A 27,109-nucleotide genomic window follows, 5' to 3' on the forward strand; every position below is an offset into this window, starting at 1 on the left:
GCATTTTTCAGCGCCTCCCCATAGCCAAGGTGTGTTTGACAAGGCAAGTCGCTGCAAGGCACGTCAAGTTCTGAATTCCCGTGCCAAGTTTTCCAAGCAGATAAAAGAGGAGGCTCCCAAGCTCTCCCATCACAGGGGTTTCTGTCTCCATCGCCCTCTGATCTCTTCCTGCTGCGCAGCTTTTATTTTCCAGCTCTTTTTTTTTTCCTCCTTCTCCTGTTCTTTGCATTTCCAATTGAACAAGACACCATGAGTCGGATCTCTTTCAGATCATCTACTGGAGGGGGCATGAGGGGCTTTAGCTCAGGCTCTGCTATCGTAGGAGGTGGCAGTGGTACCAGAAGCAGTTTTAGCTCCGTCTCTGTCTCCAGAGTTGGAGGAGGAAGAGCCGGAGGTGGAGGAGGCTTCGGAGCTGGTGGTGGCTTCGGCAGCAGAAGTCTCTATAACCTAGGTGGAAGCAAGAGAATTTCCTACAGCTCAGTCGGAGGTCTACGGAGTGGAGCCAGTGGTGGATACTCCTTTGGTGGAGGATCTAGCTTTGGTCTTGGCTATGGTGGTGGAGCAGGAGCTGGTTTTGGCTTAGGAGGTGGTGGTGGCGGCTATGGGCTGGGCAGTGGATTTGGGATGGGAGGTCCTGGATTTGGTGGTCGAGGTGGCCCCGGGTTCCCTGTTTGCCCACCTGGTGGCATCCATGAAGTGACTGTCAACCAGAGCCTCCTCGCACCCCTCAAGCTGGATATTGACCCAGAAATCCAGAAGGTGCGAACGCAGGAGCGGGAGCAGATCAAGACCCTCAACAACAAATTTGCCTCCTTCATCGACAAGGTGAGAGTTTGGTCTTAAACATCATCATGTTATCAGTTGCCTTGGGGAAAAGCAACAGGAAGAAACTTCCTTTGGATTTAGGGGCTTGTCTGAACTAATCCCAGCCAACAAACAGCGTGGGTTTGGCTGAAAACTGAGAACTGTCTCAGGTTTCCTCTTTGCAAGGATGAGTTCTTCATCACCTTATTTTGTTGAAAAAAGTAAACCCCCTCCTCCCTGTAAAGCACATCCCGGGGGTTGGATGGTTGGATGGATGGATGGATGGATGGATGTTCTACTGGTTGCAAAATGGCAAAGCTCTACACAACTCAATGGGATAACACCAGTTTAAATCAGTAAGGTGGGCTGAGCATCTAGTGAGGGTAAAAACACCTGAAGTTCCAAGTGTCTGGACTGCTTAATAACTCTTGAGAAACATTGCTAAACATCTTTTGATACTTTCAAGACTCCAGTGCCCTAAAGTAGGAAGATCCTAAAACCTTCCCCCTGACTGTCCCAGCATCTCTTGACCTTTTCTTTCCATGCTGAATGATCCCACCTCATCCTGACAGCGGGGCTCTTTCGTGAACCATTCCCATGGTTGCATTCCAGGCAAAAACACATGTGCCTGTTTTCTGTTTCTCCCCAGGTGCGCTTCTTGGAGCAGCAGAACAAAGTGCTGGAGACCAAGTGGAGTCTGCTCCAAGAGCAAGGTCACACAGTCACCAGGAAGTCCCTCGAACCCCTTTTTGAAGCCTACATCAACAACCTCAGACGGCAGCTGGACAGTCTTATGGGAGAGAGGGGACGGTTGGACACTGAACTGAGGAACATGCAGGACATGGTGGAAGACTTCAAGAACAAGTAAGAAATTATGCTCTGTAGCATAAATGATTAACAGACAGGAAAATCAGGGCAGGCGGCTCATGCCCACTGGTGCCCTTTGGGTTTGTGCTGGGATCCTCTTCCAGCTTGCAAAATGAACATATCAAAGCAAAACTTAGTCTCAGAATTACCTCTGCTTATGCCAGGTTTCTTAGGTGCAGGAGCAGTGTTTAGCACAGAACTCTTGCGCCCGTGGGAAGCTGCTCCAGTGTAACAGAAATCTCCCAAAATAACAGACCTGGAGACAGAAAAATGCATACCTCATGAGTATGATGGACGTGCAAAAAGGGAAGGAACCAGAGCCATAAACTGCCAGCTCCAAAATCCCCCCACTTCTCTTTTTCCAAAGGAAATTCCAGCCTTTCCAGAGGGCACCAGCCAACCTGTGTGTGCTCAGTGCTCATCACGTGAAAGATGCTCAGCTCTTTTCTCTGACTACTGTCAGAGAAAATGATTTTCCCTGGAGAGAAATTAATCCCATCCTGAGATAAGGGATGATCACCCCAGCAGAGGTGGCATGAGTCATTTTAAGAATGTGCCAGCTGGCATCTGCTGACTACAAGGGACATTTAGGTGGTTTTTTAGGTGAGGCCGTTCGTCTTCAGTTGGCTGTAGTCTGGTGAGAACAATCTCCCCCTTATTCAACCAGACCTGGCCAAGTGCAAATAGAGAAAAACACCCTGGAGACCTGGAATGTGCTTGTATTAGATAGTTAGGCATATAAAGAGATAGATTTTGGGGGGGGGGGGAACACAAGGAGATGACATTTAGAGCTGACAGGATGGACTGACATAGATTCTAATACGTTGCACTTCAGTGCTCCTCAGGTTTTCAGATGTGTTATAGGCTTTTAGAAATATTGATCAGGCCAAAAATGACAAACTAAGTTGTCTCAATATTGGAGCTACTGCCTGGAAAAGAGAGCACATTTGATTTCAGACCCAGAGTTTGTTCCCAGTTCTCTGGCTAATTTCCTCTTCTTCCCATGTCCGCTTGGAGATCCATCTGCAGGGATATCTCTGCCAATGCTAGAACTGGCATGAACCTGCCTTTAAAATCCAGGTCTTTGCCTCAAGAGCCTACATGTTTTGTCTACGTTCTAGCTGCCCTGCCCTGATTATCTGATGAGAGGATGTTGCTCAGAGCCATAAAAAGTTCCACAGAAACAGTCTGGGGCTTGAGGATCTGCTCTTGCACAACCACGGCTACAGAATCAGAGGCTTTTCTCTTTAATTAAATGCTGCAGCGGGTTATTCAGAGCCATTAGCATTATTATAATATCAAATATCAAATCATTACATTATTACATATTTGTAGGCATTGCAAAGCAGCTTTGTTGAAAGCCTTTTGCACAACTTTGCTTTCGGCAAAGGTCACCAAGAATCCTGTTCCTGCTTCCTACCGAAATGGGCTCTGAATCTGCCCACATTTATGTATGAACTTGACTGTAAGGACAGTGATTAGAATCTATTAATTTTAGCTGAGACTATTCATATGATGGAGTCTTGCAGGTTCAGAGTCAGTAATCATTTGCATCTGCCTTGGACTACAAAGAGGTGGGAGTAAGGAATATGTCTATGAGCTACAGCTAATGCTTTGGGACTGGAGTGGTCCCCATTGCTGCTTCCAATGCTGGCTTTGCTCTTCATTCCCACCCAAACCCTCTCACTCTTCTATCCTAACAGATATGAAGATGAGATAAACCGACGCACCGGTGCAGAGAACGAGTTCGTCGTCCTCAAGAAGGTGAGTGAACTGGGAGCTATGGGACGGACAGTGACATTCCCTGCGCATGTATAGAGTTCATGCAAAGCTGGTGGGAGCTGGGGTTCTACAACCTCACAGCTGGGCCAGGATATGATGGTGGCATGTCTAGAAGGATGGGCTGTGTCCTCCTATGGCCAAGGATGGGCATGACCTTCTCTATGCCAATGGAGCTGCACTGTTGCAAACCACCCGGCCTCTTGTGGCTCAATTCAGCTTGGTCTCTGGTCACATCCCCATGAGTCAGAGCTTTGCCTTCTGCCCAAGAACCTTGTTCTGGCTCACAGTAAATGTCCAACATTACAGTAAAAATAATCCCCAAACCAAACCTTCATCACAGCAACATAAAAACAAGCCCAAAGAATAACAGACCTGGAAGCAGAGAGATGGTCCCACTGGTGTCCTGAAGCCCCTTTAGGTTCTGGTTTCATCAGAAATCTTTGGTTTCCTTTTCTTTAGGATGTGGATGGTGCTTATATGAACAAGGTTGAGCTGCAGGCCAAAGCAGATCAGCTGGCAGATGAAATCAACTTCCTGAGAGCTCTCTATGAAGCGGTAAGCAGCCAGCCCTCCCCACGGGAACATCCTCCACAGCGCCCTGCTGTACAGCTCTCCATGCCCCAGTGTTCCAGCCACCATGCCCAGTGCTGTACAGTAGTAAAAGAGAAGGTGGTCACTGCCTCTTTGAAATTATAATGCAAGTATAAGGTAGAAAAGGGCACTTGGTGAGAGCAGAGCAAGGAGGAATGCAAGAAAATGGCTCGGCAGAGAGGGCTCCCATCATCTGCATGGTTTCCACCCCAGACACCAGACTGTTAACCTCATTATTTGCATCTTCTGTAGGAACTGTCCCAAATGCAGCAGCAAGTGTCTGACACCTCCGTGGTCCTGTCCATGGACAACAACCGTAACTTGGACCTCAACAGCATCATCGCAGAGGTCAAAGCGCAATATGAGGACATCGCCAACCGGAGCCGGGCAGAGGCTGAGGCTTGGTACCAAAACAAGGTGGGGAGCATGAATGACAGACTGGTTTCTGGGATTTAAGGGGCACCACACTAACTGATGGAAGGCAGGACTGATGGAGGAATGAATTAATCTTTCTGTGCATGTTGCAATGGACTCCTGCGTGCAGATCCCCACTGAGTGCTTGCGGGCTGCTACCCTTGACCACTCTTACATGTTTGTGGTGAAACCAAGGGACAAGATGCTTAAATGCCTTGACCTTGGGTTCACAAAGAGTCATTGGTAGACCTGGACTTAGACACAGAGCACTCCTCTTTCCCTTCCAGGTTCTGAATAGTAGCAACCCATAAGTGCTCTATGCAATGCAACAGCTGCCTTAATATATAGTAACAGTTAAGGGCAAATGCTGTTATTCCATAGGCAGGTTGCTCAAAGGAACGTGTCCCCTGCCCCTTAACCTTCACCCAGTGCTGCACTTTGAAGCCCCCTCACCCTCCCGAGCCCCAAGATGCCTAACCAGCACTCTCCTTTCCACACCCCAGTATGAGGAGCTCCAGGTCTCCGCTGGGCGACACGGCGACGACCTGCGCAACACCAAGATGGAAATCTCAGAGATCAACCGAGTGGTCCAGAGGCTGCGGAATGAGATTGAGAGCGTGAAGAAGCAGGTGAGAGGGGGATGCTCCTGCAGAGCAGCTGCTGCGTGATGCAGGGCAGGCGGGAGGAGATGGTGGTGGCCAGGAACCGTGGAAAGAGCCAGCCCCTGGTACTGCAGCAGGGCTGGAAGGCCAGGCTTTCCCTCTGCATTAAAGAGGACATGGCAAACTCTGTGTCTGCCCACCAGAGGAGGTCCGTCTGTGCAAGGATGTGCTGCAATAGCCACTTTCTTGCTGGGGAAGCAAACTGTGATCTACTAAGCTACCACAGCAAAGCAAAGAGGTGTAGATGCCTCTCTTTTTCTTGGGGGACACGATGATGGCTGCAGTCACCCAGTCACCCACTCTGTGACACCTTTCTAATGGGCTACCAGGAGCTCTCACTGCAATCTGGGGAGCCACCATCCAGAACCAACAAGACCACAGTTACACTCAGGAGAGCGCTTTGGGACAGCCCAAGTTGAACAATTGCCTGTTTTCCTTGCTTTCAGTGTGCCAACCTCCAAGCAGCCATTGCTGAGGCAGAGGAGCGTGGGGAGATGGCCCTCAAGGATGCTAAGGCCAAACTGTCCGAGCTGGAGGATGCTCTGCAGAAGGCCAAGGCAGACCTGGCCCGGCAGCTCCGCGAGTACCAGGAGCTCATGAACGTCAAACTGGCCCTGGACATCGAGATCGCGACCTACAGGAAGCTGCTGGAGGGAGAGGAGAGCAGGTGAGGACAAACACATGGACCTGTTGCTTGCTGCTCTTCAGATCAGGGCACATCTCCTTGGGTTCAAAGAGAGAACTCTCCCCAGGGGGCTGGAGCACCAGGAGGTGTAAAACAAGGGCAGAGAGAAGGGTGGCCTAACTCTGAGCTTAGAAGTGTTCCTCCAGCTGTTGGCACCTGATGCTGTAACAAAAATGAGCATTGCCACCTTTCACCCATGACATAGACATACCCCACCAGTCTCCACTGAAGGCCACAACAGTCTGACTACATGGTCCTAGTGGCTAATGTTCTACCTTGCCTGTGTTTTGCCTTTATTGCTTACTTTCCCCTTTCCCAACAGGCTTGCCGGAGAGGGCGTTGGAGCCGTGAGTGTCTGTAAGTATCCCCTCTCCTTCCACCCCTGCTCACTCAACCCCTGCCATAGGGGTGATGGATAGTGCAGGATCCCCCACCTTGGATGGGTGGTCCTGTGCCATCCATCACCTGCTGCCACCATGGTGGGGGTCCTGCACCATCCATCACCCCCCCCCACCAGGGAAGGGGTCCCTGCACCATCCATCATCCCCTGCCACCACGGTGGGGGTCCTGCACCATCCATCACCCCCTGCCACCATGGTGAGGGTCCCTGCACCATCCATCATCCCCTGTCACCATGGTGGGGTCCCTGCACCATTCATCACCCCTGCCACCAAGGAAGGGGTCCCTGCACCATCCCTCACCCCTGCCACCAAGGAAGGGGTCCCTGCACCGTTCCTGGTGGGATGGCCGGACCCTGACTTCGTGTCTCCCTGCAGCCGTGGTCAGCAGCTCCAGCGGGATGGGCTACGGTGGCGGCAGCTGCCTGGGCATGGGAGGAGGTCTCGGTATGGGAGGCGGCGGTGGAGGCTACAGCATGAGCAGCGGCTTCGGAGGGAGCGGAGGCTTCACTGGGGGGCTCACCTATGGAGGGGGAAGCACCTTCAGCTCCGGGAGCAGCCGAGGCGTCAGCTCCAGCACGGGAGGCAGCGTGAGGATCGTTTCCAAGACCACCACTAGCAAAAAGACCATCAGATAAGGATGCTGAGCACAAGAAACCCCTCCGTGGACGACAACGACACGTTTCCTGCCTTCGGAAAGCAAGTGCTGCCCTATGGATCGATGGTGTAAATAGCTACGCTAGACCCTCTCCTTCCTCCGTCCTCATCCCTCCACCTTCAGGGCAGTGGGGGGAGACCAGAATCCCAACCATGAGAATCTGGAGCATCTTTGGCTAAGGCATAGGTTGTAACTGGTCACCGACAGGGCTTTGGGGAGCCATGGTGGCCCTCTTTCAGCATAGTCCTTGTTCTTCCCTGTTCTCCCTCTGGAGTCACATTTAAAGCAAAGTGGAAGCGCTTTGCTGAATGGGGACAACCGTGTTTGGCTACGCACCTTTGTTTCACTCATCCTAAAACAAGGGTGACAGCCTTGTGAATCCTCAGTCCTGGGTCCCCAGCAATGCAAACAGCTCTCAGATGCCACATTACAACCTCCAAATGTTTTGTCTGCAACTAAAGATAGTTTTTCCAGCCCCTTCTCTTTTCTCAGGCACCTATGGGAAAGGTTATTGCTATCTGTGTGTATGAATGATTCCTAACAGTTCCTAACCCCTTGTCCTCATGGCTACCGCCTCTTCACTTCCACGCCTACCATGCTGTATGGTCCAATAAAGAGCATTTGTCATTTTTAAAACGTGATGCTTTTTGGCTTTTCTTCTGCGCTGGGTATTGCCGTGTGCCCCAGGCACAGTGGGGACTCTGTGGGCAGTTCATGAGAAAGGAGCCTTGTCTTGAGGAAACAAAACTCAGTTTTGGGACTCGGGCTGCGGGACAGCCTGGGGAGGGTGGAAAGGAGGGTGGATAGATGGAGGACTGAGGGACAGGGAGGAAAAGCTGCCTGAGGGCCGAGCCAAAAGCTGGATGAATCCCACTGTGGTGGTTAACTGCAAAGCTGCCTTTTCTGCAGGAGGGAGAGAGAGCAGGGGAGTGGGGAAAGGAATGTGATCACCAAAGGTTCAGCTGGGATTCCTGAGCTGGCACATGCAGGGCATAGAATCATGGAATGGTTTGGGTTCAAAGGGGCCTTAAAGCTCATTCAGTCCCAACCCCTGCCACAGGCAGGGACACCTTCCACTAGAGCAGCTTGCTCCAAGCCCTGTTCAACCTGGCCTTGAACACTGCGAGGGATGGGGCAGCCACAGCTTCTCTGGGCACCCTGTGCCCGTGTCTCACTAGGTATCCTGGCTGCTTTTCTATAGGGTATGTTCTGGGGCCTGAGCTTCACTTTGTATGAAGCCTTCCAAGATGCCCCCAGCACTTGGGTTCCCAATCCCCATCCAGACCTCCCTGGATGGGGGGCTCCAGCCAGGCTCCCGTGATGTTCCTGGGCTCCCTCCTGTGGCTCCATGGGCATCCCCCTGCTCCTGCTCCCTGTGAGGCTCTAGAGCCCTGGCAGCAGTGACCGGGAAGCACAGTGGGAGATGGGAACTCAATGGAGGCAGGAACTGGAACGTGAGCCAAAGGTGAGGAAAGGGGCCAGGGTAGGAGGGAAGCAGATGTGAAAGAGCCTGCAGCCCACTGGGGATGCTGATCCTAAAAGGAGACTGGTTGATATCCACCAACCAACCCCTAATTCCCTGCAAACTCCATATGCACCCAGGTAGGACCCCAAAGGAGAGAGAGGAGAGGAGGACATCAGCCATATCTCCAAGGCAAAAGCACCTCACGCTCGGCATGCTGGAACTCTTCCTACATGGAAATACCTGAGCTCCTGAGTCAACGGGACCCATCCCCAGAGGTGTGCAAGCACCGGACAATCCACCATGGTGTCTCCAGCAGGTGGGGGCCCAGAGCAAGAGAAAGGCACGGAGCTGCCCTGCAAGGGCTTGAAGCCCTGATGGTCCTATGGTGGGGCTGGAGTGGGGTTCACCCCATGATCGTCGCCTCCAGCACATGGGAAGTGGCAAGGAAATTATGGCTTTGTAAAGTTGGGGGCTTACAAGAAACCTGGAGAGGGGCTTGGGACAAGGGCTTGAACCTGCCCGAGGGGAGACTGAGCTGAGCTCTTAGGCAGAAGCTCTTCCCTGTGAGGGTGCTGAGGCGCTGGCACAGGGTGCCCAGAGAAGCTGTGGCTGCCCCATCCCTGGCAGTGCTCAAGGCCAGGTTGGACACAGGGGCTTGGAGCACCCTGCTCCAGTGGCAGGGGTCCCTGGAGCTGGATTAGAACGGGATGAGCTTTAAGGTCCCTTCAACCCCAAGCTATTCCATGGTTCTATGACTGGATACACCTCCCGGGACACATGAATAATCCTTGTTTATCTTACCGACTCTGAGAATAGCATTGGGCGGATTCATTTTGTTTAACAGGGAGATGTTATACTTCACACAGGTGCTATGGCTCTTCACAAGGAAACTCAAACCAGGAGCAGCACTTGGTGCAGGATGAAGCCATGTGCAGGCACAGATTTAGTCAAGAAGAAATGGGACTTCCCAGCAGCACCACTTCCAGGACTTGGTTTTCCTTACCGGGAGAAAAGATGTACCCTGGGGCCGGGAGAAAGCAGGAGATAGAATCATAGAATCAAATAGGTTGGAAAAGACCTTTAAGATCATCAAGCCTAACCATTAATGCTGCTACACATAAATCATTAATGATGCTACAGATGCTCTGCTGCAACAACCTTCACTGATGAAAGATCTTGCTTTCCATGTGAATCTCAGTGGAGATCACAGCCCCAGCAGCCCCATTCAGGACTTCAAGGAGTTAAAGCATAGGGATTAAAGGTGATAAAGATAGGCTCAGAAAGCATTGCACTGACATTTGGGATATTTGGCTGTCTTTGGGTACCACCAAATAAGCACCAGTGTTGCCAGCAGGATAGGATAAAAGAGGTATCAGCTCATACCCACCTATGGTAAGCGGCTCTTTTGAGATGCAACAAGCCATGAGGGGAAAGGAGACCTCCCTGCTCTGTATAAAGCATCTGGCAACAACAGCAGTAATGAAGGCAAAGCTATTCCAAATCCCTGGGCTGCATCAGTGTCTCCATGCTAGCCCAGAAAACAATTATCTGGAGAAAGCAGGTCACACCTACACTTCAAAGTCATCGGTACTTATAGCTGACTGGCCTCCAGATACTGCTGGGAACAGGCTCAAAGGACTGCAACACCCGTCGCGGGCCAACACCTATGGGAAAGCTTCTGAGGAGTTCATCCTAATTCATCCCTTCAGGAAATGAGATTCAGGGACACTCAGCTCCTGCTCAGGAGGTCTCCCAGAGGCACCCATCCACACAGCACATCCATGTGGGGAGCACATGGAGTCCTGTGGTCCCCCATGGAAAAAGCTCAGGTGACCAGCAAGGCTTCATTAACTTTGGATGAAATAGTAAATTATGGTCAAAATGAGTAGGGTTTGAATTTAGGTTAGCAGCCCAAGTTTAACCCAAAGGCTTTAATTTAAGCAATTAACCTAAATTACAGCCTTGGCTTTACTGATAATTAAGCTGAGATTAGGTAGCACAGGTGAACCAATGCAGGTTAGTAAGACACGCTCTTCTTTTACAAATGGATGTGTTTTTGAAAACAAAACACACAGAGGCACTTCCAAAACCTCCAGCCTCGTCTGAGAAAGGGCATCATCATCATCAGGTGAAGGTGGATCCTGGAGAGGAGTAGCAGTGCAGAGGGATGGAGAGGAGGTGAGGAAGAGCTGTTGGAAGTATCTGAATGCAGAAAATGGTTCAGATTTTCACTCAGGGGGCTGGAGCTGCCTTTATTGCCCTCACAGAGTCAGAACTCACTTTCTTAATCTCAAAGGAGAGGTATTACCTTGGTATCAGCATGACGCCAGGACCAAACTCAGCCAAAACTGACTCCCAGGTTTATGGCATGGTGGAAAAAGACCTCCTACCTCTTGGTGTGGGGCTTGCACCTGCTGCTGCGTGCCCTCTTTGCTGAGCCTGGGAGGAAGAAATGAGGAGGAGAAGGGAAGGAAAAGGACCCGGAGCCTGCTCAACCTTTCAGAGGTCCCCTGCTACGTCAGGGGGGTTCTCACACCTGCCCAAACACAGCTCCCTTTGTTTGCTTAAGAACTACAGAGCAGCTTGAGTGAGCACAAGCATTATCCTTTGATGGAGGAGAAAGTCTGTATCAGAGCAAGCTATCTGCATCAGAGCAGCAAATTCATTACATGCCTAGAGCTGTAGGGTGCATGGGAGACACTCCCCCAGGAGCTACCTGGAAACCCTGTGTTTCATCAACAGAGCAGGGTGGGGGCCCCCCTTTGCCATCACCCCATACCCCAAACCTGTAGCTACAGCTCCTTGTGCTCACAGTTCTGCCTTTTGTAATTACCTCTCGAATTCCTTCCAGATGAGTGACAACCGCATCACCTCCACCCTAGTGCAAATGTGAAATGGAAAGAAATTAATTTCTTTTTACTTGGTTGGAGGACCTGTCTTATTACTATTATTAACAATGGACTCCAAAGCAGTTGGTGTATTCTTTAGCCAAAAAAGACAAGTTTCATATGTAAAAGGAGCCTGAGGGGAAAAAGGAAAGTACTGACGCATCACGCTGTTAGTAACCGAGGGTGGGTTTCAGCCTGGCCAGCTCTGCACACCCTGACTCAGCTATCTGGTCTACCCACGTAATGCTGGTGAAAGTGGAAAACCATTTTCAGGGGCCTCTCCATCCTCTGCTTTGGAATGGGACAATCTGCGGTTTGGTGGTGACCTCCATGGACTGCACAAGAATATGGAAGAGCTTCCAGTCAGAAGAGTTAAGTGAGATGGGGAGCACCTGAGAATGCAACTCCCAAAGGAGCCACATGCACTTGAGAAGGCTGGCAACTTGCATCTGCCTTTGAATATCTTGCTCTTGCAGACTTGCATTGATATGAACCAAGCACACTTGAATCAATCTCAGCATTTGAGTCATGGAATCTGCCAATTGGTGGGCAAAACCCTAAGGCTCAGCAATAATCCACTGCATTTTTGGATGCGGACCTGTTGGTTGCAATCCGTTTACTCCCAGTTCCCATGGGTGCAAACGTGCAGGCAGCCAGACTCAATGAGACAGCCCCGCTGGGCAAAAAATTGCAGGATTAAGCCCTTCCTTACAATAAAAGCTCAGTCTTGTAATAGACATGAAAATAAACTGACAATTGCTATTTATTCCTCCTTCATTTAAAACTGCATTGCAAATGCAATCCATCTGAAAGAAAGCAGCTGGAGAAACAGCGGGGGAGCAAAGTGATGAAATTCCAATTTCTGGGAGTTTCTTTTACCCTGCTACTTTGCAAGATAGGGGCAGATCAAAGCCCAGCACCCCTCCACCGTGGCGATTCCTCAATGCCACATTATTCCTGTGCGGCAGCCAGCAGACAGCGTGAGAAGAAGCTGTTGGGGGGAGACGCATTCACCTTCTCGTATAAAATAAATGATGAATCATCTTTTCCTGAACAACCTGAAGCACAAAGAGGGCCAGAAGCACTTGCTGGCCCTCAAAATGCATTATTTCTCACATTTTTCTACTCATTACTCCAAGTGCTCGCCATGTGAAACGCAAAGAGCTGCGTTGAGAAAGGAAAGATCCAGGATGTCTCACTGTGTCCCAAGCACTGCAGATCCAGGCAGAGGGAATCCTGTGGAGCACTTTCCTAGTGGATTCCAGCAGGCAGGCTCACCCTTTCAGATGTGCTGAGAGAGCTGACTGAATGCCTGGGAAACTACATTGTGTTTATAAACTGGGACTTGGGAACAGCCCTGGAGCACTCTTATTTCCACAGAGCCAGTGGATTCAAAGCAGTTCCCATTCCCACAATCTATCCTCCTGCTTTTTCTTTAGTTTGGTTGTTTGTATCCTGCTAAAATACCAAGGTCCAAATCTTCAAAACTGAGGTATTGACACAACTATCTGTGATGGATAGAGCTCGATGGCAGCTGTCAAAGTCCATACATGAACAAAAGACCTCATCAAAACCTTTCATTTCACTCCTGTATTTCTTTTTAGTGTATTTCTATTCAGAAGAATAAGTCTGCAGGGACAGGATTTTCAGGAGAGATCAGCTCAGGGAGCTGAGCCTTTATAGGGACAGAAGCAAAGCTATTTCTGCAGGTACACTGTGGTGGATGGAGGGGACCATGCAGCACACATTCCAAACCCCAACACAGACCAATTTAACACAGGGCTTGCTGTAAAACACTGCTCTGCCCAACAGAGATCCCTTTCCTAAACCCCAAGGGACTGCAGCTTCTCACAGCCCTGCTTGGGAACAGAGAAGGGGCAAAAGCAATCCTGAGGGATGAAGTTTTCAAATGAGAGAGGTGTTGAGTGACAGGCATTTTGAACGGTGTTTTCCTCCCTGCGCCCAACGTGACTCATTGCAACTTTCCAATGCTTTGATATGGCGAAGAGCCTGTCTGTCTACAAAGGCAGCAGAAGGCGACAGTTATTCCCAAACAATACCACTGTTGCTCAGAACCTGGCTATATTATTTCAGAAGGGCGTGTGTGCGGAGTGAGTTCATTCTCCAGAATGCTGTTGGACATGCCAAGCCTAATTAATCAGAAAGATGATCCACCTCATCAAACCCATCCCAGTCTCATACATGCATAAAAGGGCTCTCCCGAGCCCGTGGAGAGCACAGGTTCATCTTTCTCCTTTCCCTCCTACTCCTTGCTCCAGGCCAGCACCTTTGCTCCTTTATTCTTGCTGTAGCATCCATCCCAATCCAAAAGCCAGCAATGTCTCGCCAGTCCACCGTGAGGATTCAGAGGGGAAGAAGTGGCTTCAGCGCTGCTTCAGCCGTCATCCCAAACACTACCCGCACCAGCTTCAGTTCGTGCTCTGTCACCCGGCTCGGAAGCTGCAATGCTGGCAGCGGGTTTTCTAGGGTTGGTGGTGGCTTTGGAAGCAAAAGCCTCTACAATGTTGGAGGATGCAAGAGGATCTCTGTGGCTGGAAGGGGTGGTAGCTTCTATGGATCTGCAGGTTTTGGTGGTGGTAGTGTGTACGGTGGTGGCTTTGGCATGCCAGGCTATGGATATGGTGCATTTGGTGGTGGCATGGGTGGCCCTGGGGGCATCCACGAAGTCTCCGTCAACCAGAGCCTTCTGAAACCTCTCAACTTGGAGATTGATCCCAACATCCAAAGGATCCGAAAGGAGGAGAAGGAACAAATCAAAACCCTCAACAATAAATTTGCCTCCTTCATTGACAAGGTGAGACATGAGCTTCCCTACATATCTTGTCCTGATTTTTTTGATGGGGACTCTCTTCTTAGCTGCTTTGTGATCAAGAAGGAATAGAAGTGAGGAATGAGACTGGAAGATGCCTAGTCCCTGGAAACTCCAGGGAATGGTACCTGCTACACAGTGGTTGCTATGAATTAATCATCCAGTATTAGAGGTCCTCCTTATTTGCTGCTTGACATCTCATAGGCAGTGGAAAAAGAAAGCTCTAGAAGACAATCCTACCCACTGAGCACTATAGGAGCCTAGACAACAGGTTTTAGATGGTTAAACTGAGATGCAAGCAACCCATCTAAAATGACCAAGAAAGGAATGGCACGAATTGGCATTAGGAAAAGTAAGCTCATTGCTTAAATTACCTGAAAGGCATTTAAAGGTATCACTGCAACAGTACCAGCTTGTTTGAACTGTTATGAAACATGCTTGGGCAGCATGTTTCAAAGTAGAAAAATCTGATCTGACACTGTCTGTCCACTTCATTTCCTTGTTAACTGTATTAGATGCACAAGAGCAACTGCTTGACTTCTGCTCCGGTTGAGCAGCTCCTCTTTGGTTTCAAGGAAAACACTGCATCATTGTGGAGCTTTTGTAGGGTGGGGAAGCTATACTGAAAGCAGGGAGAAATGGCACTTTACTATTGGGTTTTTAGCAAGAGTGCAAACCATGTCTTGCTCCTTATCTCGCTTTGCGTGCAGTCTTTACACAAAATGCATGCACCTTACCTTGATTCATCAAGCACAGTGATAGAAAATCAGCAGTCATTCGTTCCATAGCTTGTTTGCAACACTGAGTAGGGTCCCTGCAGCCAAACAGCAAATTCCTTCTTCTAGCAGAGGAGAATCTGACTATGAAAATCAGCTGTAAGGAGTGTTCCAGCACCTCAGCTAATCCTGAGATCCCCCATTTGCAAGGAAAGCTCTCCGTAATCTCTGCTCTTTCAAAGCATCTTCAGGATATTTCTGCTTGCAGGTCCGATTCCTTGAGCAACAAAACAAAGTGCTGGAAACCAAGTGGAGCCTGCTCCAGGAGCAGGGGATGAAAACAGTGAAGAACAACTTGGAGCCGCTTTTTGAGACGTACATCAACAACCTCAGGATGCAACTGAACAGTTTGCTGAGCGACAAGGGAAGGCTGGAGGGAGAGCTCGTCAACACACAGTACCTGGTTGAGGATTTCAAGAAGAAGTAAGTTTACCGAGCTAGCGGGCTACTTACCTGTGTAGGTGCAGCCTTTCTCCATTCAACATCCTTAAGCCAACTGGGAGATCCAGGAGAGTCCGGGACACAGGAATTCCCAACAGTGAGGGTTGTGACATTTTCTTGAGATAAATGGTAATGGAGTCACAGATCCGAATACACAAACACTTAGGGAATTGTTTCGAATATGATCAAAGAGTCATTAACTAAATTACCTACTGAGAAAAAGAAGAGAGAAATTACATGCTAGGTCTGAGAGTTCCAGGACAGCTGAATTTGCCTGAGAGGCAGGAGGAGTCTGACTAACGGCCAGAAATAGGAGAAAAGAATAGATTCTTTCAAATTTATTTGATGTACTTGTTTTAACTAGTTTAGCCTAGGAACGTGCTCATGGTCTCTTATTCAGGTGTTCTATAGGAGAAAAGACCATTGTATGCAAAATTCTCTTAAGGAAATTCATTCCAGCAAACTAAAATCACCTCCGTCTGTTACTTGCCTAAACAAATGCTCCCTCTGCCTCCTTCCATCAGGTATGAAGATGAAATCAACAGGCGCACGGTTGCAGAGAATGAGTTTGTGACGCTCAAGAAGGTGAGAGAAAACGGCAGACCACCATCTGATGAATATTGATAGAGCTCTGATCGCCTGCTCAGTCACAAATCCATCCATGCAGATTTCAAAAGCTTTTCCCTGTGTTGTTATTACAGGGACGTGCTTGTTCCTGACTTAATAGGAGTTTAAGACACATAACATAAATCTCTCATCCTCCAGGATGTAGATGCTGCCTATATGAACAAAGTGGAACTACAAGCCAAGGTAGATGCGCTGACTGAAGAAATTAATTTCCTGAGAGCCCTCTATGAAGCAGTGAGTACAACCCCCTCCCAAGCCATTGCAACCCTCAGTTAAGAGCTTCCCCCTGAAACCCTGTAATTTCTTCCCCCAGGAGATGCTAACTCCTTTATCTCTTTAGAGTTACATCAACCGTCTTAGCTGGCTAGATAACAATCTGTAGCCTCTGCCAGGTCTGCACGCTCATCTGAAAGGATGAAGGCATCTCCCAATGGAATGAGCTCACCTAATCCCCTATGCACTTTGCAGGAGCTGTCACAGATGCAGACGCAGATCTCCGACACCTCTGTCGTTCTCACCATGGACAACAACCGAAACCTGGACCTGGACAGCATCATCTCAGAGGTCAAAGCGCAGTATGAGGACATCGCCAACCGGAGCAGGGCTGAAGCAGAGTCCTGGTACCAAACCAAGGTGAAGAACCTGGGGGTTTCCGTGCTGTTATCTTCATGTTTTGTCTTGAACAGATAAAGAACAACTCTTCCAAGAAAACTGTCTCAGATATTGCATCTTGCACAGTTGCTAGTCTAAGCTCGAGGAGGGACCTGTGCTTTCAGGCACCTGGATGACTCCATAAAGGATGGCTTTTCCCTTGGGTAATTGTTCCTCTCTCTTGGTGACAGTACGAAGAGCTGCAGGCTACAGCAGGCAGGCATGGGGATGACCTCCGCACCACCAAGCAGGAGATCTCCGAGCTCAACCGCCACGTCCAGCGGCTGCGGTCTGAAATCGACAGCGTGAAGAAGCAGGTGAAAGGCAGCAAAGCCCACACTTTAAACCAGTTCCTTTTGCAAGGGAGAGGAGGGAAAATGTCAGAGCAGCCTGGGCAAGTTCTGCTCAGTTTAATGCTTTTTCTTGCAAAAAAGAGGAGTGTCACTAACAAACAGTTAACCTGCTGGGATTGGTATAAAACCTTGTGATTTCAGGGTAGATAAGGGTCAGCTCTAGGTCTGATATGGGGAATTTGACTGGGGGTTTCTTTTCTGCAGTGTGCCAACCTGAAAGCGGCCATCGCAGATGCTGAGGAACGTGGGGAGCTGGCCCTCAAAGATGCCAAAGCCAAACTGGCTGAGCTGGAGGATGCTCTGCAACAGGCCAAAGCAGACCTGGCCCGGCAGCTCCGCGAGTACCAGGAGCTCATGAACGTCAAGCTGGCCCTGGACATTGAGATTGCGACCTACAGGAAGCTGTTGGAGGGAGAAGAGTGCAGGTGGGTAGGAAACACAATCCTTCTAGTCCTGATGATGGAGAGGCAAAGCAATGAGAGCACGGGAGATGCTCAGCACGTCTGGAAAGCTAAACAGGGCAGTGCGGGGCAGAGAAGGAGAAGATTGTCCTCGCTAATGGAAATCACATAGCAAGAAGCATCCCCGAATTAGAGCAAGATTTTCTTTTTCTCCCCAAGATCTCTAGGAAATACACCCCGTTTCCCTCACACACACCATCAACAGACTTCTTATCCTCTTACCTTGCTGTTTTCTGTCCCCTAACAGGCTGGCTGGCGATGGCGTCCCAGTGAATATCTGTAAGTCTCTAAAATACATGCAAACTACCTTTATTAAGCATTAATGTGCCTGTGCCCAAAGAAACTGAGAGCTTCTCCTTCTTCTTGCAGCCGTGACCAGAACCACTGTGGGGACAGGGTACGGAGGAGGAAGCAACCTCAGCATGGGAGGGGGAATCTGCAACATGGGGAACAGCTTCAGCTGTGGAAGCGGTCCCGGGGTTACCACCACCACCCTCGGGGGAGGCAGCAGCTCCAGCATGAAGTTTGTCTCAACTTCCTCCACCAGAAGAAGTTACAGAAGCTAAAAACCTCCTTTCAGATGCCTTCATTCACCAGAAAACACCTTAACATTGGCCATAGTTGGGGTCAACAGAATGAGGGCCACCTAAACCCTATGTCTTGTCGCACAGGAGCCTCACCTTAGGAACTCTCTTTCAGCTGTGTTGTCTCGCACGCGTCGTGTAGGGCTCTGCTATTGAACATGAGTCCAAGTGTTTTAAATTGGCAGCTTGCTTTTTACAGCTCAGCACTTTTTGGCAGGATTTTGTATATAAAACGTGTCCCGTGACTGTTTGTCTCTTTTCACTTTCTGGTGTTTGTCTAATAAAAATGCATATGTAATTTATTCTATTTTGTGGGCCTTTTAATTAAAGACATGGAACAGCAAATGCAAATGCAGGTAACAAGCACTTTTCCTAGGGCTTTGCCCAGTGAAAAGCTCAGATTTTTGCTCCTCATTCACATCTCCATTAGCAGCCAAAACACACTGGCACAGCTTAGCACCAAAGGGAGGTTTGCTGGTGATTTCAGTGTTCTCCCTGCTGGAAGCTAAACACAGGGCACGCCAAGGCAAGAGCCAGGCACAGGGGAAAAGGTCTAAGATTCATTTACTATGCAGGTCCCAGGCAATGCAACATCCAACAGCCTGGCTCCCAGGGGGTACGAAGGGCAGTGCCAAGCGTGTGATGTACCTGCATAAACTTCTAACAATAGGGAGCTAATTACATAGGGAGTCAGAGCAACCACCCGACTTGTTTGGGTGTATCAGCGCATCTCAAAACCCCTTTTACTGTGAGTTGAGTGCAAACATCTGCGGGTTGAAAGCACACCCTTTCTGTTCAGAGCGCTGGCCACGATGGTTTAGGTGCTCATCTTGGATCTTGGTGCTGATGTTCCTTCTCCTTTGACTATAAGCAGGTGGAGGATCTGGCCCATGTGCATTCAGGCGCTACACTGAGTTACATGTTGCTCATCCAATAGCTGTAAAAAATATCCAAGAATGGGATACCTGCTGGAAAGTGCAAGTCTTCAATATCCAGTGTTTCTTCGCACTCCTAGAATACATTGGAGACAAGGTCTTGCTCTGAGAAAGTGAAGAAAAAACAGAGGAGGTGTAGCAATTTTAGATGTGGCTCTGATAATAGAGAGAAATGAATTGAGAAGCAAAAGCAGAGCATCATCAGGCTGAAAGCTACAGTGACAGACCTCACTGCTGAAGAGCAGTTGGACAAGCAGAAAAACGGTCCCATCTCTCACCCCATGTTATTCAGGAAGTTCAAGTAGTAGGAAAATACTCAGAGAGATGGGCAAGTAGAGGGGAATTGGCAGAGCCTGAATCATAGAATCATAGAATAGTTAGGGTTGGAAAGGACCTTAAGATCATCCAGTTCCAACATCCCTGCCACGGACAGGGACACCTCACACTGAACCAGGCCACCCAAGGCCTCGTCCAACCTGGCCTTGAACACTGCCAGGAATGGAGCATTCACAACCTCCCTGAGCAACCCATTCCAGTGCCTCAGCACCCTCACAGGAAAGAATTTCTTCCTTAGATCCAATCTAAACTTTCCCTGTTTAAGTCTGAACCCGTTACCCCTTTTCCTGTCACTGCAGTCCCTAATGAAGAGTCCATCCCCAGCATCCCTATAGCCCCCCTTCAGATGCTGGAAGGCTGCTGTGCGGTCTCCATGCAGCTCCAGGCTGAACAGCCCCAACTTTCTCAGCCTGTCTCCATACAGGAGGTGCTCCAGTCCCTGCTCATCCTCGTGGCCTCCTCTGGACTTGTTCCAACAGTTCCATGTCCTTTTTATGTTGAGGACACCAGAACTGCACACAATGCTCCAGGTGAGGTCTCATGAGAGCAGAGTAGAGGGGCAGGATCACCTCCTTCGCCCTGCTGGTCACACTCCTTTTGATGCAGCCCAGGATACGGTTGGCTCTCTGGGCTGCAAGAGCACACTGAAGCCAGCTCATGTTCATTTTCTCATCAACCAGCACCCCCAAGTCCTTCTCCTTGGGCTGCTGTGAATCTCTTCTTTGCCCAACCTGTAGCTGTGCCTGGGATTGCTCCGACAAATGGATGATTGAGAGTGTTTGGGTTTTCCTTCAAGACCATCAGTTTCCACAATGTTCTGGGATGCTCTGATGTTCCTCTCTGTATCCCTCAGGCAATCTCCTTCCCAACAACTTGCAGGCTTGGCTATGGGTCTGCTGAGACTCTCACTCCTGCTCCACCACCTCTCCCTGCTGAATGTTCACAGCAGCTTCCTGGTAAGGAGCCAATATCCTCACTCTGAACAACAGCTCGGGCAGTGTTAAATAATGGTCTTCCTCCTTGCTGCCCAAACACACTCTGTAACCAAAGAGGATGTAATGCACGTAGCCAACAGGCACATCAGATGGATGCCACCCATTGCATCAGCACCTGCATTGTAACATAGAGATTACAAAGCTCTTCATCGAGCATGGGAGAGGCTGAGGCCAGAATATTTGTTCTCCCAGGGCATCCCTGCTTAAGCAAGATACAAAAAGACACCCTGGCAAATGTTCCCATCTCTGGATACGCAACCAGTGTACAACTGTCCCTGCTCCAGAGCAGGGCTCTGCTCACGATGCACAATGCATCCATCCTGCTGGACAAGTTAAACAGATGTAGCAATGACCTGGGGCTTGTATTTCAGTGTGAGAGGACAGCCCTTGTTAATTCTAGCACAGCCCAGATTAAACCCTTAGTCATGATGAAATGAATGGTGTTTGCACTCAGGGGCTTGAATTTGCAATGCATGGAAGGAACTGATTCCTAATTGCTACCCATAACACTTTTACAGAGCTCTTTAGGAGTCTTCAGTAGCTTAGTCACAGGAGCTCCCCTCTTAAAAATTGATGCTTGTTGTAACACACAGTAGCTGAAACACTCCCAGAACAGTTATTTTAGCTTCATTCCAGGGTGTGTAATGAGAAATATTAGAAGAATAGAGAAGAAAATAAGGCAGAAAGGTAGGAGAAGATGCATCTGAAACTATATGCCCCGTACCCAGTGCCTGCAAGGGTCTTTCTAATAGCTGGGGAAAGCTGTGACTCCCCAGTAACTCTACAGGCTGCTGCTACCTCCTTTGGTGAGTAGATAACCACCATGGACAGCCACAAGAGATGTACCTTGGCAAACCTAATGGGCTGCAGGGTCCAAGAGAAGCGTATCCATCCCTGAACATCCAGACAAGACCCTGGGAGTGGATTTCCAGCACCTTACCTGCTCTCGGATGAGTGCCTGTGCGTGGAGTTGTGCTCATTTCGGCTGGGATAGCATTAATTTTCTTCACAGTAGCTGGTATGGAGCAAGGTGTTGGATTTGTGCTGAAAACACAGGGCTGTTTAGCTATTGCTGAGCAGTGCTTACACTGAGTCAAGGCCTTTTCTGCCCCCCACCACAACCCACCAACCAATCGGCTGGAGGTGCACAAGAAGCTGGGAGAGAACACAGCCAGGACAGCTGATCTCAACTGACCCAAGGGCTATTCCAGACCATATGGTGCCACAATCAGCATGTGAAGCTGGGGAAGAGGAAGGAAAGGGGAAGATGTGCAGAGGGATGGAATTTGTCTTCCCATTATGAGTGATGGAGCCTGGGGATGGCTGAACACCCACCTGATCATGGGAAGTGGTGGATGAATCCCTTGCTTTGCTTTCCTTGCATCTGCAACTTCTTTGCTTTACCTATTAAATTGTCTTTATCTCAATTCATGAGTTTTCTCACTTTTACACTAAAGATTCTCTTCCCCATCCCATCAAGGGGCTGTGTGGTGCTCAGTTGTTGGCTGGGGCTTAACCATGACAACAGTGCTACCATACAACATGCACATGGCAAGTCAAAACACCATAAATCATGTAATAGATTGAGCTGGAAGGGACTTTCAAAGCTCATCTAGTCCAACCCCTCTGCAATGAGCAGGGACACATTCAATCGGATCAGGTCACTCAGAACCACATCCAGCTTGGCCTCAAATGTCTCCATGTGTCTCTAGAGAAATGCACTGTTTGACTTTTCCTGGGTGCTACGTGGAATAAGAGCAAAGGGAGTTGGCTGGGAACAAGGTCATAAGCCATGATCCCAAGCAGTGAATTTCCTTGTGAGTAAGAGATATCAGAGGGAGAAGACAACACAAATGGGGCAGGAAGCCTGGCAATAGGCTTCACACCATGTAGAGACAAGGTCATGCCATGAGTCAGGAAACAGCCAAAAGATCTGTGAAGGTGAAGCCCTGAGAAATTGTTAACTCAGGTTTTGTGTCGTCACAGACAGTAACTCCCTCCCAGCTCATGCTCTGGTATTTCATCATTGGTTGTCAGTCTGAATCAGGATGAAACACAGGCACTTTTCACAGGAAAGCTTGAAAATACCATTCATAGAATCACATTCCATGTGCTCCCCACTCCCCAGCTGGTTTTTGATAGTTGATGGTGCAAGACTTGCACCAATGCCCCATAACTTCCCCCCATCACTGCTTTCTCTCATCCGTATCAGTTCTGGTTTAAATCTCTTGTTTGGGCATGAGAACCAGAGTTCAGCATTTCCAACAAGTCAAGGCCTGAGGTGCTGATGCCCCGCTGGGGTTTACTCAAAACCACAGCAGCAGGAAAACATTGACCCAAAGTAACAGATTCCTCAGCCCTTGGACCACTGCACCGTGAAATACCATGGGTTTATGCAACAGAGAGATTGATTCACCCCTGAAACAGAGATGAGCGAGTGCTTGCCCAACATTGGGAACCATCTGCTGCAGAGGTGAAAGGAGGGAGTGGGGAAGGGAGGGCTGTGAACAGGGGTTGAGCAGGAACTATTTAGTGTTTTCTCAGATATTTCGACAGCCCCATCATGACTGTCATGAAAAAATGCAACCCCTGCACTTTGGGAGTGCTTCCTCCGTGCCTGTGCTCATGGTGAACTCACTGGCTGCATCGGGCTGGGTGTGCCGAGCCCGGTTAATCAGTGAGATGAGCACCACGCCAGACCCATCCCCATCCCCAGCTAGTAAAGGGTATAAAAGGGCCAGTCCCAGCCTGGGGGAGCACAACTTCACCTTCCTGCCTTCATCCACTTCCTCGCTGCTTAATTCTTTCTACCGCTCTCACCCTGCTCACATCAGCTGCCATGTCTCGTCAGTGTGCTGCAAGGAACCAGATCAAAACCGGCTTCAGTGCTGCGTCTGCCTTCATCCCAAATGCCAGCAGCTCCAGCCTCTGCTTGCGTTCTGCATCCCAAGGTGGAAGCTGCAGTTCCGCCGCTGGCTATGGAAGATTTGCTGGAGGTTTTGGAAGCAGGAGCCTCTACAGCCTTGGTGGATGCAAGAGGATCTCCGTAGCTGGAAGAGATGGTGGCTTCTATGGACCTGCAGGCTTTGGTGCAGGCACTGGGATCCCGTGTGGTTTTGGTGGTGCAGTTGGTGGTGCCTTCGGGTTTGGTGGTGGCATGGGTGGCCCTGGATTCCCTGCTGTCCCAGCTGGGGGCATCCATGAAGTCTCAGTTAACCAGAGCCTTCTGAAACCTCTCAACTTGGAGATTGACCCCAACATCCAGAATATCCGCAGGGATGAGAAGGATCAGATTCAAACCCTCAACAACAAATTTGTCTCCTTCATCGACAAGGTGAGACATAAGATTTCTTGGTTAAGCTCTGTAGATTCTTCAGTGGGGAAGCAAGAACAAGGGCAAGTTGTATCTTTATCAGCAATTCTGCTGCTCCTGTTCTGACACTTCTAACATGAGCAGCTTGGGAATAAAAGGTTTCAGCTTTGAGACCACTCAACCCTTGCATTAATGCTGAGATGAGACCAGCCAACACTGGGAAAATGGTGACACAGGGTGTAAGGAAGCAGAGTTTGCAAAGAGAGCAGGAATGTTAATATCAGATGTGCAATGTTTCCTTGCTTGTCTAAATTATCAGCTGTTCCCCGAGCCCTGAGAGCCCCCACCTTTCAGCAAGCAGGACTCTACCTTTCCTCTCTAAGGAGAACCACCCTAAAATCACTGTGAAACATCTCCGTTCCCTATCCAGGTCCGATTCCTTGAGCAACAGAACAAGGTCCTGGAGACCAAATGGGCCCTTCTGCAAGAACAAGGGAACAAAACAGTCAGAAACAACATTGAGCCCCTCTTTGAGACCTACATCAACAACCTCAGGAGCCAGCTGAACCGGTTGCTGACCGACAAGGAGAACCTGGGAGGGGAGCTGAGCAAGGTGCAAAGCCTTGCTGAGGACTTCAAGAACAAGTAAGTCCATTCATGGTCTGCCTAGGGAGCAGGGTGGGCTGTGACAGAAAACAGCTCACTGTTGCATGTGTGCAACCAAACAAGGGATGAAGGCCTTTGTGCTGATACGATCTTCTGAGTAAGGCCCAGGTTAAGTTTAGTATCAGACATATTCAGCCTCATTTCTCCTGGCTGAGTCACAGGCAGAAGATTTTGGGGCTAGGAGACCAAGGAACAAAACTGTACAAGCCCAGACCAACCCTCCCTTTCCATCCTGCAGGTATGAAGAGGAGGTCAACAAGCACACGGCTGTAGAGAATGAATTTGTGATCCTGAAGAAGGTGGGTGCAGGCACATTGTGCCTCCCAGCCCTGCACCAGTATAGCAAGATACACATTCTCCAGCTTTTCCTCTGCTTCTTTAAAACCCACGTCATTCCTGTGATGTTTTCCCTCTTCTAGGAAGTGGATGCTGCCTACATGAACAAGACAGAGCTGCAAGCCAGGCTGGAGTCCCTTATGGAGGAGATAGATTTCCTCAGAGCCCTCTATGAAGCCGTAAGCAGCAGCATTTACGTCCTTCTCCCAGTTTTCAATGCCCTGGCCTTCCTTTCCCCCTTTAGAAGTTCAGGACTGATTATTTTCCATTCTGTTGCACTAAATAATTCAATGCTTTTCCCATTTCACCTTCTGTCTTAGCCCTGCCTAAAACTGCCTTGGAAAAATCCCTATGTCCACCCAGTCTACCCTCTGACTATGGGGGTCTCCTCCCTCTGAGGAACCTCACATCTCACGCCTCACTGAAATACCCACTGCTTTGCAGGAGCTGTCCCAGATGCAGTCTCAGATCTCTGACACCTCCGTTATCCTGACCATGGACAACAACCGCAGCCTGGACATGGACAGCATCATTGCAGAGGTCAAAGCGCAGTACGAGGACATCGCCAACCGGAGCAGGGCAGAGGCTGAGTCCTGGTACCAGTCCAGGGTGAGTGCCTAGGAAGGCTTCAGCGATGGGAAAACCATGCTCCCTCCTCCAAATCCCCATGGGGATATGGGTCCCTCCTTGATTTCTATAACACAGGATGCCTTCCAATTTAATAATCTTATAAAGTTTGGAAGTGCCAGTTTGGGGTTGAGAACGCAAGCATGTTTCCGAATGCAAACACCCACCCGCTCTAAAACCAATGTATTTTACCTTGACTGACTGCTCTCTCTTGGTGACAGTATGAAGAGCTGCAGGCTACAGCAGGCAGGCACGGGGATGACCTCCGTAACACCAAGCAGGAGATCTCTGAGCTCAATCGCCACGTCCAGCGGCTGCGGTCTGAAATCGACAGTGTGAAGAAGCAGGTAAAAGGCAGTGTGACCAGCTAAGGCTTACCTGCTGCTGTGGTCTAACCTCTTGGTTGCCCAGCCAACACCAGGGAATAAAACTAAATGAGTCTCAGTGACTTCTGCTAGATCAGGAATGAATATCTCAGTGCAGTAACATCACTAAGAGTAACTTAATGCAACACTAGTAAAGGAGATGTTAAGAGGTGTGTGGTTAGCTTAAGTCCAGGTTGTGGCCTGTCTCAGAACAAGAATCAATTCAGTGATTGTTAAGATCACACCTATAGATGTTTACCCAAAGGCTTCTGCATGTAGATCAAGTATCATGATCCCAGGGTACGAGGAACTGGTCTAAGCTCCAGGTAAGGAACACCACCACCATTTCTCCTCCACAGTGCGCCAGTCTGCAGACAGCCATTGCAGATGCTGAGCAGCGCGGGGAGCTGGCCCTCAAGGATGCCAGGGCCAAGCTGGAGGAGCTGGAGGCAGCCCTGCAGAAGGCCAAGACAGACCTGGCCCGGCAGCTCCGCGAGTACCAGGAGCTCATGAACGTCAAACTGGCCCTGGACATCGAGATCGCGACCTACAGGAAGCTGCTGGAAGGAGAGGAGTGCAGGTAGGGACAATTTGATATCCCAGTTTCCAGAGGTGCAGTGGAGTTGCAGGCCCTTGTCCCGTTTAGACTTCCCACATTCACAAGACCTGAAACCTCTTTAAAGGCAAGCCATTGCCCATGAAGATGAGCTGTTTGGGAAGATGCTAACTTTGCATCTTCCACCAAGTATTCCATGGAAATCCTGCCTTTTTCAACCAGCTCCTGTTCATGGGTTCCACTTGAATTCTCACTGGCTCATTTTTCTCCAACAGGCTCTCTGGAGAAGGTGCTGGCACGGTGAATATCTGTAAGTAACTTCTAAAGATAGTTTGGTAACTTTTACATTCACCTCCCTGCCACTCAGAACCCATTGCTTGTGGATACATCTAAAGAGAGTGTTTTCCTCTTACAGCTGTGACCAGAACCACTGTAGGAACAGGATATGGAAGTGGAAACTGTCTCACCTTCGGAAGCAGCAGTGGTGGTGTTGGAGGTGGGATCTGTGCTGGAGGAATGGGCTTCAGCTCTGGAAGTGGACAAGGCGCAGCGGGGTCATGCCGGGTGGGTGGAAGCAGTTCCAGCATGAAGTACGTCTCCACCACCTCTTCAACCAAGAGATGCTACTAGAGCCAGAGATGAGCACTGTTAGCCGGTGTGTGCCAGGTGTCCTCTCATTTTGAGTGCAATCCTTTCCCTGTTACCTGAAAAGATTTGGAAGTGAAAGCTGTTCTTATTTATAAAACACGTCATACTCCTGTTTGCTCTTTGACCCTCCAAAATCCTCATTTCCCAGTGTTTGTCTAATAAAAGGCAGATGGAATTAAATCTGTCGTATATGCCTTTTCATTCCAATTACTTCGTAGAACCTTGGGGAAAAGTGTGGTTGACAGAAGGTAAAAAGAAACCATACAAGAGTTGAGACCTTTCCTTCCACTGCAACTCCATGGAGACCTCTTATATCCAAAAGGAATAGAGCAGGTAGATATTCCATACCCATCTGTATGAGCAAAGTGGTTTAGCACCAGTATCTTCCACAGGAT

The 27,109-nt window shown here is 49.3% G+C and overlaps 3 protein-coding genes and 1 long non-coding RNA gene across 4 annotated transcripts; 3 read left to right on the forward strand and 1 right to left on the reverse strand.

The window, feature by feature from the left end:
• The first annotated feature begins 249 nt into the window (after positions 1–249).
• LOC133208933 (keratin, type II cytoskeletal 6A-like) lies at positions 250–6,841 on the forward strand. The gene is made up of 9 exons (XM_061347205.1): positions 250–825; positions 1,454–1,668; positions 3,375–3,435; positions 3,913–4,008; positions 4,297–4,461; positions 4,962–5,087; positions 5,567–5,787; positions 6,128–6,162; positions 6,582–6,841. The coding sequence occupies exons 1-9, from the start codon at positions 250–252 to the stop codon at positions 6,839–6,841; spliced, it is 1,755 nt and encodes a 584-aa protein (XP_061203189.1).
• Positions 6,842–13,552: 6,711 nt separating this feature from the next.
• On the forward strand, positions 13,553–18,128 carry LOC133208950 (keratin, type II cytoskeletal 75-like). The gene is made up of 9 exons (XM_061347225.1): positions 13,553–14,029; positions 15,029–15,243; positions 15,786–15,846; positions 16,027–16,122; positions 16,357–16,521; positions 16,731–16,856; positions 17,097–17,317; positions 17,601–17,632; positions 17,723–18,128. Exons 1-9 carry the CDS (start codon positions 13,553–13,555, stop codon positions 17,917–17,919), a joined length of 1,590 nt encoding a protein of 529 aa, XP_061203209.1. The 3' UTR covers positions 17,920–18,128.
• On the reverse strand, positions 14,463–19,118 carry LOC133208951 (uncharacterized). The gene is made up of 3 exons (XR_009724532.1): positions 18,703–19,118; positions 17,576–17,630; positions 14,463–16,830 (listed from the first exon to the last, which is right to left on the reverse strand). It is a non-coding gene; the product is annotated as an uncharacterized LOC133208951 (long non-coding RNA).
• Positions 19,119–22,922: 3,804 nt separating this feature from the next.
• Positions 22,923–27,109, forward strand: LOC133208936 (keratin, type II cytoskeletal 5-like). The gene is made up of 9 exons (XM_061347209.1): positions 22,923–23,537; positions 23,947–24,161; positions 24,421–24,481; positions 24,602–24,697; positions 24,963–25,127; positions 25,367–25,492; positions 25,870–26,090; positions 26,342–26,376; positions 26,482–27,109. Exons 1-9 carry the CDS (start codon positions 23,043–23,045, stop codon positions 26,694–26,696), a joined length of 1,629 nt encoding a protein of 542 aa, XP_061203193.1. The 5' UTR covers positions 22,923–23,042; the 3' UTR covers positions 26,697–27,109.

This window comes from Neopsephotus bourkii, unplaced genomic scaffold (assembly GCF_033783945.1).
Source record: "Neopsephotus bourkii isolate Nb327-2 ecotype Australia unplaced genomic scaffold, CSIRO-AGI_Nbou_v1 NB_309, whole genome shotgun sequence".
Classification (NCBI taxonomy): domain Eukaryota; kingdom Metazoa; phylum Chordata; class Aves; order Psittaciformes; family Psittacidae; genus Neopsephotus; species Neopsephotus bourkii.

Bases quoted from the DNA above. Each gene is read 5' to 3' on its own strand.
- LOC133208950 (XM_061347225.1), top strand. From the start codon at position 13,553: ATGTCTCGCCAGTCCACCGTGAGGATTCAGAGGGGAAGAAGTGGCTTC. The intron at 14,030-15,028 runs GTGAGACATGAG...TTCTGCTTGCAG, and splicing joins TTGCCTCCTTCATTGACAAG to GTCCGATTCCTTGAGCAACA. The intron at 16,857-17,096 runs GTGAAAGGCAGC...TCTTTTCTGCAG, and splicing joins TCGACAGCGTGAAGAAGCAG to TGTGCCAACCTGAAAGCGGC.
- LOC133208933 (XM_061347205.1), top strand. From the start codon at position 250: ATGAGTCGGATCTCTTTCAGATCATCTACTGGAGGGGGCATGAGGGGC. The intron at 826-1,453 runs GTGAGAGTTTGG...GTTTCTCCCCAG, and splicing joins TTGCCTCCTTCATCGACAAG to GTGCGCTTCTTGGAGCAGCA. The intron at 4,009-4,296 runs GTAAGCAGCCAG...CATCTTCTGTAG, and splicing joins TGAGAGCTCTCTATGAAGCG to GAACTGTCCCAAATGCAGCA.
- LOC133208936 (XM_061347209.1), top strand. From the start codon at position 23,043: ATGTCTCGTCAGTGTGCTGCAAGGAACCAGATCAAAACCGGCTTCAGT. The intron at 24,482-24,601 runs GTGGGTGCAGGC...TCCCTCTTCTAG, and splicing joins AATTTGTGATCCTGAAGAAG to GAAGTGGATGCTGCCTACAT. The intron at 25,128-25,366 runs GTGAGTGCCTAG...TCTTGGTGACAG, and splicing joins AGTCCTGGTACCAGTCCAGG to TATGAAGAGCTGCAGGCTAC.